Consider the following 16450-nt stretch of genomic DNA (forward strand, 5'->3'; position numbering starts at 1 on the left):
CCCACTATTGTCTCTGACTCTGGCCTCGGTGACATATCCCTGAGTCGTCTAGTCTAGGTGTCTGGGGCATCTCGAGGCCCCATCAGCTCGAGTACAGCCCTCAGCTGAGCCTGGGGTGTCTGTGTGGAGCATGCTTGGTGGCAGCAGCCTGGCCTGGCTCAGCCCCCCCGGGGCCCCTGGAGGCATCCACGTGTGGGTCTCTGGCTGGGTCCCATTCAGTTCTGAGTCAACACCCTGGCTCGAGTGTGGGGCTACATTCAGGGAGCCCAGTCCTTCTGGTCTGGGAGCTTTGTCTTCCTTAGGTCATGGGGGGGGTCTCCACAACGGTCCTCTGGGTAATGGCCTCACCACTTAATTCCTGCTGGGAAGTCTGATTTCTCTCCCCAGTGAGTCTTGGGGGCCTCATGCACCCCAAGTCCAGCCAGAACGGGAACCAGTGCTCTGCGACCATCTGCTTGCTCAGCTAGCAGTTGACAGATGGTTGGTGTCCAGCTGGTTGGTCCTTATGAGTGCAGGTGGGAGCTGCAGGCTGCGGTGGCCACGAGACCCACAGAATGAGCTGCCTGCTCACTGGGGAGGAGAAGGGCAGGTGAGGGGCAGCCAGCACTTGGCTGCAGACCACTTTTGTCCCAGGCTACCCACTCAGCCAGCTCCGGGTTGGGGTGGGGGCTTGCTGGGCCCCAGGACAGGGGAAGTCCCATCAGTATTCATCCTGCCAGCGGACTTCTCTTGAATGAAGGCCTGTTACAGGCCCTGCCCTTGGGGTGTAGTATCTCAAACCTTTCTGCCCCATAATGGGGTCTCTTAGGTAAAGTCTCCAGGCCAATGCCAGGTACAGAGTAGATGCTCCAAGAACAGGAGCCTTCTTTTCTCTTCTTACAAGAGCGATGCTGTGAGAAGCACATGGGCTGGGTTTGTAAAGAGCAGCAGGAACTGGCTCTCCGAGGGTGACATGGGGGGGGCAGGGTGCGCAGGCAGCGAGGGGCTGGGAGCCTGTGAGGTGGAGAAGGCCAGGGACCCGCACAGCGGTCCCACCTTGCTGGTTCTAATCTTAGAAGGAGTCAGAGTCCTTCGTTTTCACCTAAATGACCTTTTACTTTGTGAAAATTGTGGACTGGAGCATACATGAGTGTGCAGGTGGATTTCTGAGGACATTTGCGTGTTTGTGTTTTTTCTGGCTTCAGAAGCCATAAACGATTAGAAATCATAGCTCAGGAGGACGAAATGAATCCTGGATTCTTGTGATGGGCTGAATTGTGTCTCCCCCCGGCCCCACATTCATACATTCAAGTCCTAACCCCCAGTCTTTAAAGACATAATTAAGGTAAAATGAAGTCATTAGGGTGGGTCCTGATCCAGTCTGACCAGTGTCTTTGTATGAAGGGGAGATTAGGTCACAGAATGCAGAAGGACAATCATGTGAGAACACCGGGAGAGGACCCTATACAAGCCCAAGAGGGAGGCCTCAGTGGGAACCCGCCCACCCGCACCTGCTTCTCGGAACAGGCCCAGGCGCACCTGGGTCTCGGAACCCGCCCACCCGCTCCAGGGTCTCAAACCCGCCCACCTGCACCTGCTTCTCGGAACAGGCCCACGCGCACCTGGGTCTTGGAACCCGCCCACCCACACCTGCTTCTTGGAACAGGCCCACGCGCACCTGGGTCTCGGAACCCGCCCACCCGCACCTGCTTCTAGGAACAGGCCCACGCGCACCTGGGTCTCGGAACCCGCCCACGGCGCCTGGGTCTCCAGGCCTGTGAGGAATAAACTTGGAGCCGCCAGGTGCGGTGTTGTTATGGTGGCCCCAGGCACTAATACAGTGGGATTTGGATTTGCTCTGGGTTGGATTCCGGCATCATCACCGAGCTGTTTTCTTAAGCCACACCGTAACCATCAAGGGAGTATAATTTTAGATGCTTCAGTGAAGAATATTAAATGGCAAAATGTGCCCCCCCCCGACCTTGTACCCAAGTGTAGCTAGTTAACAGGGTCACGGTGGGCACGGAGGTGCCTTGCTGCAGATCTGTGATGTGAACAGGGCCACACCTGGCAAGGGACACCCTCGAACCTCCCCTCACTGGAAGGGGCTGGTGCCCACCGTGGCAGAGGTCGGTTCTAGGGAGAGAGGGGTCCCTGGTGTGCCCTGACTGCACACCCCAGTCTCCTGTCTGCGGTGTGCTACACCGGGGGGCACGTGTGACTACATGTCTGCATTTGGCGTCCCAAGAGCTGTGCTTAGGAGAAACTGAGGCCGGGGGAGCCCAAGAGGGCTGGCGCTCCTTGCCAAGGCAGGGAGAGGTCCTCACAGCTCTTGAATTCTTTGAATTGAATTCTTTGTTTTCATATTGACTTTTGAGAGTTCTTTGTATATTCTGACACCAACCTTCATCCGATTATGATTTACATTATTTTCTCCCAGTCTGTGGCTTGGCTTTTCATTTTCTGCCTAGTTTTTTGAAGGACATAAGTTTTAGATTTTGATGAAGCCCAGCTTATCCATTTTTCCCTTTGTAGGTCATGCTTTTGGTCTAAGAAGGCTCTGCCTGACCCAAGGTCATCAGATTGTCTCCCATGGTTTCCTTTAGAAGTTCTACAGTTTCAGGCTTTACGTTGAGGTCTGTGATCCATAGTGACTTAACGTCAGTATATAGCATGAGGACTGGACCCACGTTTTTGTTTTGTGGGGTTTTTTGCAAATGAGTTTTCCGTTGTTCCAGCATCATGTGTTGAGAAGACTCTATCCTTTCTCCACTGAAAAGTGTTATTGCACCTTTGGGAAAATCAGTTTTCCAAATAGGTGGGGGTCTATTTCTGGGTTCTCTGTTCTCTATTCTGTCCCCTCGATCTGTCTTCAGGCCAGTCACACGCTGTCTCCATCACAGCAACTCTGTCCTGCGTCTTAGAATCCCGCGGTGTCAGATCTCCAACGTTGTTCTTCTATTTCAAAGTTGTGGCTGTTCTAAGTTCTTTGCAGTTCTGTATGGAATTTAGAAACTGCTTGTAGAGGTCTATAAAGAAGCCCGCTGAGCGGGATCATACTGAATCTGTAGGTCAATACTGGGGAAAGCGTGCAGTTTTCCCCATTAAGCATGGTACTAGCTGTCCAGCGGAGCAGGGATCCTTGGATTCATAGCTACTCAGGGCTTAAAAGATGGAGCCCCACTGCCTTCTCACGCACACTCTTCCTGAGAAAGCCAGGGTAACCCTTCTCTTTGTTCTGTGTGGTAGCATTTTTTTCTCTTACTACTTGTAAGGGCTCTTTTTATTGGTTTCTATCCATTTCATCATGCTGTGATTTGCTATAATTTTCTTCGTGTTTCTTGCCCTTTGGGTTCTTTGAACTTTTTGGACCTTGTGTTTATAGTTGTCATTAAATTAGACAAAAACTGGCCATAATTCTTTCAAATATTTTTTCTGTTCCATTCCTTCTCTTGGATCTTGCATGATAGGTCTGACATCCTGAAGTCTTATTATTTCTCTTTCGGGCTCATTGGAGAGTTTCAGTTGCTTGTCTTCAAGTTTATTGTTCTTTTCTTCCAAAATGTCTGATCTGGGCTGAATCTCATCCGGTGTGTTTGTTTTCAGCTCAGATATTGTGATTTCCATTTCTAGATCAGCTGGGTCCTTTTTATGTCTTCATGGTCTCAGCTAACTTTTGGAACATTCAGGAATCACTTGTAAGGGCCATCTCCATGTCCCCTGATGGCCACTGTGCCACCTGCCTCAGCTAGGCTTGGTTTTTCTTTTTATCGTGTGTCATGTTTTCTTAATTCTTTGTAAGCCTGGTATGTTTTTTTTGGTTATTTTTTTATTTATTTTTTTTTATTGAATGCCTGATGTTGTGAATCTGGCCTTCTGGGAGCTGAGTATTTTTGTATTCCTGTTAAGTCTCTTTGACCTTAGTTTTGTAATGCAGTTTGGTTACTTACAAATGGTCTGATCCTCTTGGATCCTGTTTTTTGAGATGTTAGGTGGGGGTCAGAGCTGAGTTCAGTCTGGGGCTAATCACCCTGCCCACTGAGGCAAGACATTTTTGGTTGCTCTGCCTAGCGCCCCATGAATAGCTCTCTGAGCTCTGTGAACGGCTCCCTGTATGGTGTCCTCGCCTCCTTCCTGGTCTTGCCGGCCTGTGTCCATTCTCTGCTCCCAGGCCTGCGGGGTTTTCTCTGGCCAGCTCTCTCTTCTCTTGATTCTAGCTTCCTCAGTCCCTTGGACCGTCAGCTCTTCTCTTCAGTGAGGGCGTTTGCTGGGTCCCGCCAGTTTGCCCGCCCTCCAGGCCAGGACCTTTTGAAAGGTCGCTCAAGGTCATGAGCCAGCCAGTCACAGCTCTTGCCTTGCCTGTTTCTCTTCCCTTGGGGCCACTTGGCTGCCTGATGGCCAGTGTCTTGAGAACCATTGTCTTACTTTCCCCATTACTGCGGTCATCGTTCGAGGGAGGTCGATTTGGTTCCTGTTCCTCTGCCTTGGCTGGAATCAGAGGTCCCTGCAGATGTTTGCTGGGCACAGGGGACCTGTCAGAACAGAAGGAGACCTGCCCTCGCCCTCAGGTGCTGATGTCCTGCAAGCCCCCCACCAGCCCTGGCTCTTTCTGGGAGCGGATGTTGCCTGGGCGCTAACGGTTTTGATGGCGTTGATTGTTCATTAGTTTGTTGAATCACGAGAAAGGGGCCTTCCTGCCCAGAAAGCCTTTTTTTTTTTTTTTAAGATTTTTATTTATTTATTTGACAGAGAGAGACACAGCAAGAGAGGGAACACAAGCAGGGGGAGTGGGAGAGGGAGAAGCAGGCTTCCCACTGTTCAGGGAGCCCAATGCGGGGCTCAATCCCAGGACCCTGGGACCATGACCTGAGCCAAAGGCAGACACTTAATGACTGAGCCCCCCAGGTGCCCCCGAAAGCCTTTTAAACTGGAGTCCCAGGATGGAGTCCCGCATCAGACCCTGCTCAGCGGGGAGTCTGCTTCTCCCTCTGACCCTCCCCCCTCTCATGCTCTCTCTCTCAAATAAATAAATAAAATCTTTTTAAAAAACCCATTTATAAGAAAAAAAGAAGTCATGGTACGCTTGATGCTGGTTGAATTTTATTTTTATTTTTTGTGTTGTCAGAGCTCAGTGTGCTGACGTTTTACATTAGAAAGGTCATGCTTCCCACTTGTGGTGACTGTTCATATCTACTTCCTAATAAAAATGGAAGTCGAGCCTCAGAGGGCAGAAAGGAGAGGTGTTGAGATATGAAATTGCCAAGGGCGAGAGCATCAGCTAGGGCCGTCTTTCTGGAAAGCAGCTTGCTGGGTTGTAACCAGACCCGTAAATGCACTGCATACTCTTGACTTTGTGGCTCCGCTTTTGGAAACGAGTGGATCCTAAGGACATAACTGAACACTCGGAGTGTCACGCCCCACAGCCTGACGGCAGCATTGTTCCTGGGAGTGGAAAATTAGAGACGCCGTCAGTGGCCGGCAGACCAGGAAGCAGCGAGTTCTCCAGGTTTTACAGACCCAGCTCACACGGCCTGACTGACAGTCCGGGAATCCTGGGCTCTTTTTGGGGACTGTCTGGAGGATCAGAGAAGTTAAGCAGCCTGCCCCAGGTGCACAGCCGTGAGGGGTGAAGTCAGAGTCTCCGCCTCCCGGAAGGGAGGAAGCACCTCTTCCTTGCCAGCTGATTGATCTCTGGTTCCAGAGGAGTCTGAGGGGATGCTGCCTGGGCCAAGGAGCAGGGGCCGGCTGTGCCCGGCCATCTACACGGGAGTAAATGGAGGTCCAGAGAGGGTGGCGGCTTTGCCCCGGCCCCGACTGTGGAGGCTCCTGTGGTTGCTGGGCGAGGAGGCCCTTTTCCTCACATGGATGACGGACGGGCCTTGGAGCGCTGTGTGGTGGGCTTGGAGAAGGCTGGTTTGCAGACAGTCTCCCGGTGGTGTCCTTCCCTGACAGCTATCTTGTCTGTGCTGTGACCATGCCCTGGACGACGTGGGCTTGTGATGTTAGTAGGAGCAGCAGAGCAGTAAAATCAACTTCTTGTGTGTCCGTCCACATAGCCATGCCATTGCTCGAGCTCTGTTGTAAGAGATTCACGTACAGGTATTCAGAGAGCTGTTCGAGGACAGTCCCTGTGGCCTGGGCTGCAGGGAGCCTGGGTGTGGGTCAGCAGCCGCTCGTGGGTTCGTGGTAGTGGGGAGGCTCCCCCGGCCTCCACGCGTGCCTAGCCTCTGTGAGCGTGAGCAGCAGGACCAGGGAGGCAGGGGGAGGCAGGACGTCCACTCTAGATGCTTCTGGAGCATTTGAACTTTTTGTAGCCATTGCAGAGCAAGCAGGGGTGTGTTACTGTATCATCCTCGTCTTAGCACACTTTCTTGTTTCTGTTTCAGGACAACGTGTTAAACATCATTAATCAGATCATGGACGTATGCATCCCCCAGGACCGAGCCCCGCGGGATTTCTGCGTCAAGTTCCCTGAGGAAATCCGGCACGACAACCTGGCAGGCCAGCTGTGGTTCGGTGCTGAGGTAGCAGGCAGCCGCCTGGGTCCGGGGTCACAGTGTGGGGCACTGTGCAGCTCCCCCATGTGCACCTGCGGGGGTTAGGGACCTGGTGTCTCCCCCTTCATGGGGTCATAACCCACCTGCCAGGGGTTATGGACGGTGCATTCTGAGCCTGAGGCCGCTCGCCCCTTTGAGGGTCTGGGAAAGCCCTGAGCCTGCTCCCCAGATCTATACATGCAAATATGGACACGAAGCTTATCGAGCGATTTCTGGGAGGTTCTCAGGCCCCCAGATGTGAAGGGCCCACAGGGGGTTCTTACCAGCTTTGGGAGCAGCACTTCCCTCGCCCACTGACGGGGGGGCATCCTTGCCCACGGGGCTGGGGGCTGCATTCAAGGCCTTACTGGAGCACCCCTCATCCGCCCCTCAGACCTCCCTCCTCCTCTCCCACTGGGGGGACTGCAGCCTGAGAGGAGGGTGCCTGCCCCATGGTGGCAGGACCCGCCTCCCCCCAGCCAGCTATTGTCCGTGGCCCCACCTTGCGACCCCTCCCTTGTCCCTGCTGAGGTTCTCAGCGTGACGCCTGTGCCCCCTCGGCCTCGCTCCCGATGAGTCCCTGGGATGCCACGTCTTCCTCTGGCACCGCCTGGCCCTGGGCCCGTCTGTCCTCCGCCCCACCCCTCTGACCCGCCTGGTAGGAAGGCATCCTTGCCCACACTTTGATTGGTGCAGGGGGCCCCAGGCAGGCTGTCCCTGCCCCATCTCGGTTTTCCCTGCCATAGAGTGAGTTCCAGGGACAGGGACAGCTGTGGAGCTGTGACATGATGCAGGTCCCGTGCCCGGTGGCACTCAGGGAATCGTCTCCCCTGTGCGGGCCAGCCCTGGGGCCAGCCAGCTCCATGCTCCCCTCCAGGGGAGTGGGGAAATCAGCAACGCTGCACTCTGCCCCCCAGGAAAGTGCTTCTCGCCCCAGGTCATCTCTGGGTCACTGCTGACCGGGTTAGCGGTTGACGAGTGCAGGCCTGAGGCGGGCAGGGGGCCCCACATCACCACAGCCCCAAGTGGGGATTGCACAGCCACCCCTCAGCCAGGACCCAGGTCTGATGAGCACCCCATGTCACTGGACGTGTGGAACATGCTGGGGTGATGCATGCAGCCGCGCAGGCCTGCGATCTGCCCCCCGCTGCCCGGGACAGGTGTGGGTGGATTTGTGGGCACAGAGGGTCCCTCCTACTGCCCAGGAGCTGGGAGTCCCACACTGATGAGTCTCGGCTCAGTGGAAGGTCAGTGAGCATTTGTGGACGCGAGGTATCTTTACTTCCTAGAAAGGTCAGCGGTCTTGGGGAGCATGGTCAGCCCCCAGTGCCTCGTGCCGGAAGTGTGGCCATGAATGTGGTGTTGAGGCGCTCCTGGGCATCCAGCACCCAGCTGTGGGCTGGGCGGAAGGGGGCAGGAGTCAGGACCAGGGCCCCCAGCACGGAGCCCCCAGACCCAAGAGTCCCGGTTGGACTTCCCCTCCCTGCCTGCCTCTGGATCCGTGTGCAGACTGTCTCAGGGAGAGCATTTGTCGTCAGAGCTACGGCTGCTCTGGGTTAAGTAGAGACCAGGAGAGAGCAGGTGGACGTCCCCGAGACGCTTGGCCCAGGGTGTGAAGTGGGGCTGTTCCCAGGAGAGGAGCCTCGGGGAGGGGTCTTGGGGATGATGGGCACGCCTTGGCCTGGCCACCACTCCCCTGCCTTCCTGTCCCACCGTCCTCAGGGCTGGCCCTTAGAGCACCTGCTCTCTGTAGAATGGAGGGGAGGACCCCAGCCGGTCAAGCTCCAGGGGGCCCCCTGGAACCAGCTCTGATGCCGGTCACTCCCAGGCCTCTCCTGACCCGTGTTCTCTGCCCGCAGTGCCTGGCCGCCGGCTCCATCATCATGAACCGCGAGCTGGAGAGCATGGCCATGCGCCCACTGGCCAAGGAGCTGACCCGCAGCCTGGAGGATGTGCGGGGTGCCCTCCGCGATCAGGCGCTGCGGGACCTCAACACCTACACGGAGAAGATGAGGGAGGCGCTGAGGCACTTCGACGTCCTGTTTGCCGAGTTCGAGCTGAGGTGACCCTGAGGCCTTTGCTTTATGAGTCTGGGGGAGGCGCCAGCCCCCTGCACATGTCGCGGTGTTTCAAGCTGGACGGATGCGCGGAGGGAGGAGCCGGGACTGGTTCAGGGCCATCAGTCCGTGTAGTTAACCCTGGACACACGAGGTGGGGGGTGTGGGGGTCAGGCTGGGTGACCTTTCCAGGGGTCCAGCCCACCTCCTCTGCCTCTCCCTGATGCACCCCAGCTCGAAAGACCCGGGACGTTCCTGCCAGTAGCAGTCACCCGGAGTGGACGTGCCACTTCCAGCCTCCACCCATGCCGCCTGCCCGAGGCTCTGCTGCTCCCCTCCTGCCTCGCCTCCTGCCTCTGACCGCCTGCCTCGCCTCCCGCTTCGCTTCCCACCTCGCTTCCTGCCTCGCCTCCCGCCAGTGCCTGGGCTCACCGAACGGGGCTTGTTGGTCACCAGCTGCCCCCTTCACCCTATCTGTTCATCCGCTCCCTGCACAAACACCCCAAGCATCACCTCCCCCACCTTCATGTGCTCAGATCCAGGACACGGAGCAAGGGCGGGGTGGCTGTGGCTCTTGGACACGGGGACACTCCAGCTCCCTGGGGTGAAGGCGAGGGCACCTCCCCAGGTTAGGATCACACAGCGCCCTCCACCCCCACCCGTCGTGTGCCCCAGCTGTCCCCTCCTGCCTGCTGCTGTCCCCAGCCTGGGGAGCCAAGGTGGAGCCCACCCCCCTCTCCAGCCAGTGCCTCCTGCCCCCCTCGGGCTGCACTCACCTGCTCCTTCCTTAGAGGACACAGGCGGGGCCTGGGGGCCACCTCGCAGGGCTTTGGAGAGCCCAGGACTGGGGGGCAGGCACACCACCAGCTCCCACAGACACGGAGACGCTCGCGGTTAGGCGAGAAAAAGCAGGACCCAAAATCCACGTCCATGGTGCTTGCAGTTAGTATAAATTGTCCGTCGTGTAAGCCGACGAAAGCAACCTAGATATGAAGGCAGTGCCCTCCGGGAGGCGGGAGCACAGACGATGTTTCTCCTTCTGTATCCTTTTCTGGCTTGTCCAGGTCCCAAAGAAGCTTTTATAACAAGAAAAAATCAGGGCTGGGGAGTTAGAAGCAAAGAGACGTGTTCTCACCTGGGGAAGGGTGGGACAAGGTGTCGCTTGCCCAGGAGGCCCCTGTGCCCCGCCCAGCGCTGGCCTCCCCCGCCCTGTGGTCTTCACCCACTTGCACGCGCATCCATCCACTCACGTGCCCACGAAGGCCGGCACCCAGGCGGGGCGGGGCTGCGGGTCCCGCAGGTGCTGGACTAGGCCCCAGCACCTTGATTTCAACGCAGATGGCCATGCCTTGTGCCAGAAGCTCTGTACGTCTGAAGCACATTCGGCTTTCATCTGAGACGCAGCTCTTTTCGGGGGGGATGCGTGGGTGGCGGGGGCAGCACTCACCTCCCTGGCTGTGTCTGCAGCTACGTCTCCGCCATGGTGCCTGTGAAGTCCCCCAGGGAGTACTATGTGCAGCAGGAGGTCATCGTGCTGTTCTGCGAGACCGTGGAGAGGTGAGGCCACCCCTGACCGCCACAGGACCTTGCTCCTCCCTGAGGCAGCGCAGGCGCAGGGACGCCTCCAGCCCCCTTCCCCTTCCAAGTCCGCCTTCCCCTAGTGTGCACACCTACAGCCTCCTTCCTCAGCCCCACCATCCCCTTCCTCTGGGCCCACCCGATAGAGTGCCAGAGCAGCCGCCACAGGGAGCACGGAGAGCTGGAAGCCTCACCTCCCTGCCTTCCTCACCTCTATACCTCCTCACCCTCCACACTTCCATGCCTTCCTGACCTCCTCACCTCCACACCTCCTTACCGCCTCACCTCCACATCACACGGCCTTCCTTACCTCTACACCTTCCTCACCTCCGTGCCTTCTTCACCTCCTCACTTCCACACCTCCTCACCTCCACACCCTCCTCACCTCCACATCGCCTCACCTCCATGCCTTCTTCACCTCCTCATTTTCACACCTCCTCACCTTCATCACCTCCTCACCTCCATGCCTCCACACCTCCTCACCTACAACCTTCTGCACCTTTATACCTCCTCACCTCCATGCCTTCCTGACCTCCTCACCTCCATATTTTCATTTTCTCATCTCCACACATTCCTCACCTCCACGCCTCCTTACCTCCTCACCTCCTTACTTTATCACTTCCACACCTGCATGCCTTCCTGATCTCTTCACCTCTACATCTCCTTACCTCCTCACCTCCACCTTCCTCACCTTCACCCCTCCTCACCTCCATACCTTCCTCACCTTCATGCTTTCCTTATCTTCTCACCTCCACACCTTCCTCACCTTCACACCTTCCTCACCTCCATGTCTTCTTCACCTCATTTCCACACCTCCTCACCTCAACACCTCTATGCTTCCCTGACCTCTGTACCTCCTCACCCTCCTCACCTCCATTCTTTCCTCATCTTCTCACCTCCACACCTCCACACCTTTTTCACCTCCATGCCTTCCTGACCTCTATACCTCCTCACTTTCCTCACCTCCACACCTTCCTCATCTCCTCATCTCCACACCTCACTCTCCTCACCTCCACACCTTCTGCACCTTCACACCTCCTCACCTCCACACTTTCCTCATCTCTATGCCTTCTTGACATCTATACCTCCTCACCCTCCTCACCTCCACACCTTCCTGACCTCCTCACCTCCACACCTCCTCACCCCCACACCTTCCTCACCTCTATACCTCCTCACCATACTTGCCCACCCTCCTCACCTCCTTCACCTCCCCACCCTCCTCACCTCCACACCTCCTCACCCCCTCACCCCCATCCTCCTCTCCCCAACTCCTCATTTTCTCACCTCCACAGGCTAGGATGGAGCCCTTGCTGGGTTGGAGGTCTCCTGAACAAGGTTTTGTGGCGTGAATCATCAGTATTTTTGCCATGCCTTGGAGAGTAATTAAAGTCAGATTTTTGAGTGGATTTGGGGACTAAGATTTAGCCTAGAATGTTTGTTCTGTTTGACTAGTGCTGTGGTATTAGGGAAGTCTTGAAATTGCCTCATATCACCTCATAATTAAAGGCAGGTTATTCACTCTTTATGTGTTGAAAGACATTTCAGTTTGCTAAAAAATAAGATGGCGGGATATATGTTTTACTTGGAACCATCGTGATGTGATTCGAGCAGCGCCAGCTCACAGAGTGTAGAGAAAGCTGCTTGTGTTTGCCTGGGGCGTGAGACTAAATCCAGGAGAGCGCCGTTTGTTCCTCAGGAAAGTGTTAAATTGTGCAGGGCAGTGTTTTTGTTCCACGTTTATTTTGCCACTTGAGCTGTTTCAATTTTGTGGCTAAGTAAGCCCATGGCGGGATAAGCTTTTGTGTTTTATTTGCCGGACACCATCGCTGCCCCGTGAGCCCCCCCTCAGCAAGCACACCTTCCTCCTCCCTGCACCTTCTGTCCCAGAGATGGGATCAGGCAGGTGGGAAGATGGGGGAAGGGTAAGCACCAGCCACCTCTGCTCGGGCCTTCTGGAGCAGAGTGTGGCCCTTGTCACCTTCCTGACCATCTACTGAGCACAGACGCAGGTGAGGGTGGAGTGGGCCACAGTGGATGCAGGTGGGCAGGAGTCACCCTTCTTGCTCTCTGTCCCTCGGCCAGGGCCCTGGACTTCGGGTACCTGACCCAGGACATGATTGACGACTACGAACCAGCCCTCATGTTTACCATCCCCAGGTTGGCCATCGTGTGGTGAGTGTTCCTCCCGCCCGGGACAGCCATTGGGCAGAAGCCTAGCAGGACTGTGGAGTAAGACAGTGCTGGGCCCCTCTGGGTGTTGATGGCTGGCACTCACACCCCCAACAGGTGGCTGCTCGGCCACCCACACGGTACCAAGCAGGCCTGCTGTCGCCCCTCATCAGGTGTTCTGAGGGTGAGGGAGGGATCCCCCACCCTAGATAGTACGAGATGGCTGGACACCCAACACCCAACTGGACAGGTGAGATGGACAGTCACCTATGCTCGCAGCCCAGGGGAGGAGCGCCCCACACACCATGTGGAACCACGTGGGGCACACGCAGGAGCAGAGTGCCCAGCGTGGGCTGTGGGAGGAGGCCCCTGGCTCCTGTGGGGCGATGGGAGGGGCTTACCTGAATCGTTCACAGGCTGGTGGGGGGTGAGATGAGACCTAGCAGGTGGAGAGCAGGTGGGGTGCAGCTGTTCTGGCAGTGGGGGCGTGCCCAGGCAGAGCCTCTCCTGCTGGGTGCAGAGTGCGAGCCGCGAGAGCAGCGGAGCTCAGGCTCAGGCCTCTGGGGTCCTGTGGGCTCAGAGGTGTCGGCCAGCACGTGGGGTTAGGCCTTGTGTACCCCAAGGCAGGAGGTGCTCGGTCACCTGCTGAGTGCTCAGAGCTTCTTGGGGCCGAGGTCGGAGCCCGGGTGTTCTGGGCTAGGTCCACTGTTGCTCAGCCACACCCTGACTCCCAGACAGGGACGCCCTTGCCTCTTGCCAGGCGAGGGGAGGTGGGGCGGGTGGCCACAGGGGGAGGAGGAGGAGGGTGAATGGGCCACAGGGAGCCCAGCGGAGAGGCCTGTAGGGCTGGCCACTGGGGCGGGGCCCAGTGGGCAGCTGGTGTGCAGGTGTGGAGCTGGGCAGAGAGCGGTACCAGGGTCCTCGGGGCAGATGCTAATTGTAGATGCCGTCGTCAGTGAAGCGGCCTGGGAGAGTGTGGGGTGGACACAGGCCAGGACTGGTCCAGGCACAGGACCCCCTCCTTGGGAAACGGGGGTGCAGTGGTGGGAGCGGTGGGGGGCAGGGGCGGTGCAGCAGGATGGGGCCAGCTTCTGGGCGGAGGGGCTTCCCTCAAGCACAGGGAGCGGGACAGGTCGAGCTTCATGCAGAAGGCATGCGGGAGCCAGCAGGGCAGACCCCATCCTGGATGGGCCAGAAGCACCTTCTGCTGCCCTGGGACCCTGGAGGTCAAATGGCAAAGAGACCCAAAGTGCAGAGGCTCGGGGGACGGAGAGCTGGGAAGAGGAGCCGGGACCTCAGGGAAGCCCGAGCACCGCTCTAGAGTAAGGGCCGGCCCTCCGCCCACACCCCGCTTCCCCCGGGCTGGGCATGAGGGCGGCTGCGCCCCGCTCTCCTTGGCCTGGCTGTGTCCTCAGAGCCACCTTCCCCGGCGGTCTCTCTGCTAGGACCCCCGGCCTGGCGCCTCCAGCCCTTCCTACCATTGTCCTTTTCCCTGAGAGACTGTCTCCTCCCCGAGTTTACCCGTCAGGGAAAGCAGGAGCGCGTCCCAGCTCGCCAGAACGCCCACACTTTACAATTGCCTTAATCGCTAGAATCTGCCTTCACCTGAAGCTGAGGGAGGCAGAGGACAGATGTCCCTTAGGGCCAGCTCTGGTGGCCTGGCCCAAAGTGGGCCCTCAGTGGGCCGCACGATTTTGTCACATCGTTTGCTTTCTAGGCAACGGCTCTCTGCGGCCACACTCATGTCGAAGACAACGCTGCTTTGAGCCGGGGCCTTGCTTCTACGGGCCTGGGCCGCGGGTTTGTGAGCAGAGCGGGCTTTGTCCCCTTCCTCTGCGTCACACGGTTCACAGGCTGCTTTTCCGGAAGCCCTGAGACCCTGGCCTGGCTGTGTTTCTTTTCTAAAACTCCTTGGCGAGTGCTTGAAGCTCAGGATCCAGCGCCCCCCACCACTGAGCCCGGGGCAGGGATGTCGTCACGCTGGTGGGGTTCCCAGGCTGGCTTTCCTTTGGAGCCGCCTTACAGTGCACATGGATGCTGGTGTGGGTGCACACTGACCGGCGTGCTCTGATGAGCCGCGTGGCCCCTCGGAGGCTCGTCCGGGGACACGAGGGACTTGCGCTGTCTTGGACGGAACCTATTCTAATCTTCATGGAAGTGCTCAGACTCTCTCAGTCAGTTTAAAATAAAACCCATTTAGAATAAAGACGAGGCATCAGACAGCCTGAGTGCGTGGTGTCCAGGTTCTCACACGCGAGCCTGCTGAGCGAGTTTGTTCAGCCTTTACCAGCCTAGCTGTTGGCGCTGGCCCGGACCCGGTGGTCATGGACCGTGCTCTCAGGCCTTCCCACTCTCACCGAGCAGCCCCCCGAGGCCACTTCTCCCTGACCTGATTCACTGCGCCCTGTTTGCAGACTGCTGCTGCCCTGTGGACATCTGAACTTCTGCTCCTTCTCTGTCCCCTGGTCCTGGGAGGGAGAGTGAGGGCCCCAAGGGCTGGGCCTTTGTCCCTGTGCCCCCTTCCTGGCAGCACCGTGTGGGGTGCCCTTGGAATCCCCCAGGACAGGAGGGAAGGCTCTGAGTCACAGCTAAGTGAGGCAGGTTTTGGAGTTGGAGTGAAGGGAGAGCAGGTGCAGGGAGGCCCGCCAGGAAGTAGGAGCTGATGCAGGGGCCCGAAGCCCAGAATTTAGGGAGCAGAGGTGCTGGGCTTGGCTGGGCCAGGAGGACGGCTGCATGATGGCCACCCCAGGTCCACCTCAGAGCGTCAGCAGCCCTCCCTCAGAGCCAGGCTGTGCGGGCTCTAGGGCACATGAGGCTGTAACTGGAATTCTCCATCCTTCGGAAGGAGGAGTAGAGCGGTGAGCAGCTGTTGCCAGAGCTGCCCCCTTAGGGTCACTTCCCCCGGCGCCAGAAGCCCCCCTCCTCCCTCATTGTCCACGGCAGCGCCACAGCTGCACAAGGTGGGGCCGGGACTTGCTCGGTCCTATACCTGGCCCTGTGCTTGTCCCCAGGGGTAGCAGGACGCCCACGGGGCAGGTGCACAGGTAGGAGAGAAGCAGTTGCCGTGGAGTGTTCTGGTTGCTGGGGTAGGATAGGACCTTGGGCAGAAACCCTCTAGAGAGGACAAGAGCTGCGAGCATGAGGGGCGGCTCCCCGGTGCTGGAGCAAACTCTGGAAGCTGGGGTGGGGGCCGGGCAGGCAAAGGGGCGGAGGCAGCACCTTCTGCTGGAGGGAGAAGGGGCAGGCCATGGGACCCGTGTGGCACTGAGGCCAACTCTTGGAACAGCAGGCTTCCTGGGTCACATCTGTGGTGTGTGTTCCTGGGACTCCAGGTGATACTCAGGGAGCACTGAGAACAGAGGGGTCTGGGGGTGAAGCCTCTCTACTGCTCCAGGCCCTCGCCCTGCCTTCAGGAGCTCCAGCCCCTTCCCACACGCCCTGCTCTGAGCTATTCCAGGAACAACACACCCTCTGAGGTGGCATGGCATCTCTGGCCCCATCACAGATGAGGAGACAGGCGCTAAGCGGCCAGAGGGGGCACGACCCAGCCCTGCCCCTGCCTGATGACCACTGGGTTCTGTGGCCCTGGGGAGGCCTGCCTGAGGCAGAGGTGGTAAGCCGAGCCCTGAGAGATTGGCAGGGATGGGGGGAGGGCCGTGGGGGGGTCTGGAGGTTTAGGAGGCCAGTCGGACCAGTGCAGGGTGTCCACGGGGCTGGAGAGGGGTTTGGTCTTCTCCACACCAGCCAGCTCGGATGCCCGCCCTGGGCCCTGGGCCCTGGGCCCCACCACCCACGCTTCCCCTGCGCCCCTGGTCCTGGTCCCCCTGACTTAGCATCACGTCCCCACTGGGGGTGGGGACGCTGGGGACACATGTCCTGGGGGAAACTGAGTCTCCACAAGGTTCCGAATGTGACAAACTGGTTCACTTTTGGGGATTTATCTTAAGACATTAAGATATAAGTGAATGAAGACATTAACAGAATCTCCAGAGGCAGCGCCCAGTGAGTGGCCCCATCGGCGTGGACCTGGTTACTTGGGCCTGCCTGGAAGTCTCCCTTCACTACCCCCTTTCTGCTGCTGGTCCAACCCTGGCCTCTGCTTCAACCTCTACACCTGTCCCTCCCTCCCCC

The 16450-nt window shown here is 57.9% G+C and overlaps 1 protein-coding gene across 3 annotated transcripts in view; it reads left to right on the forward strand.

Annotated features, from left to right (window-relative positions):
- Positions 1 to 6367: 6367 nt before the first annotated feature.
- Positions 6368 to 16450, forward strand: part of ZFYVE28 (zinc finger FYVE-type containing 28) — a 23437-nt gene continuing 13354 nt past the window's right edge. For 2 of the 3 annotated variants that reach the window (XM_081812766.1, XM_031023219.2), the window contains exons 1-4: positions 6368 to 6503; positions 8375 to 8577; positions 10040 to 10129; positions 12233 to 12322. In XM_081812766.1, the coding sequence (XP_081668892.1) occupies positions 6396 to 6503; positions 8375 to 8577; positions 10040 to 10129; positions 12233 to 12322 (491 nt within the window). In that variant the 5' untranslated portion in view covers positions 6368 to 6395. Of the gene's footprint in view, positions 6504 to 8374; positions 8578 to 10039; positions 10130 to 12232; positions 12323 to 14036; positions 15275 to 16450 lie in introns of those variants that run through there. The other variant, XM_081812767.1, reaches the window with a different exon arrangement.

The sequence above is a fragment of the Leptonychotes weddellii genome, chromosome 2 (assembly GCF_054177405.1).
Source record: "Leptonychotes weddellii isolate Sample4059 chromosome 2, ASM5417740v2, whole genome shotgun sequence".
Classification (NCBI taxonomy): Eukaryota; Metazoa; Chordata; class Mammalia; order Carnivora; family Phocidae; genus Leptonychotes; species Leptonychotes weddellii.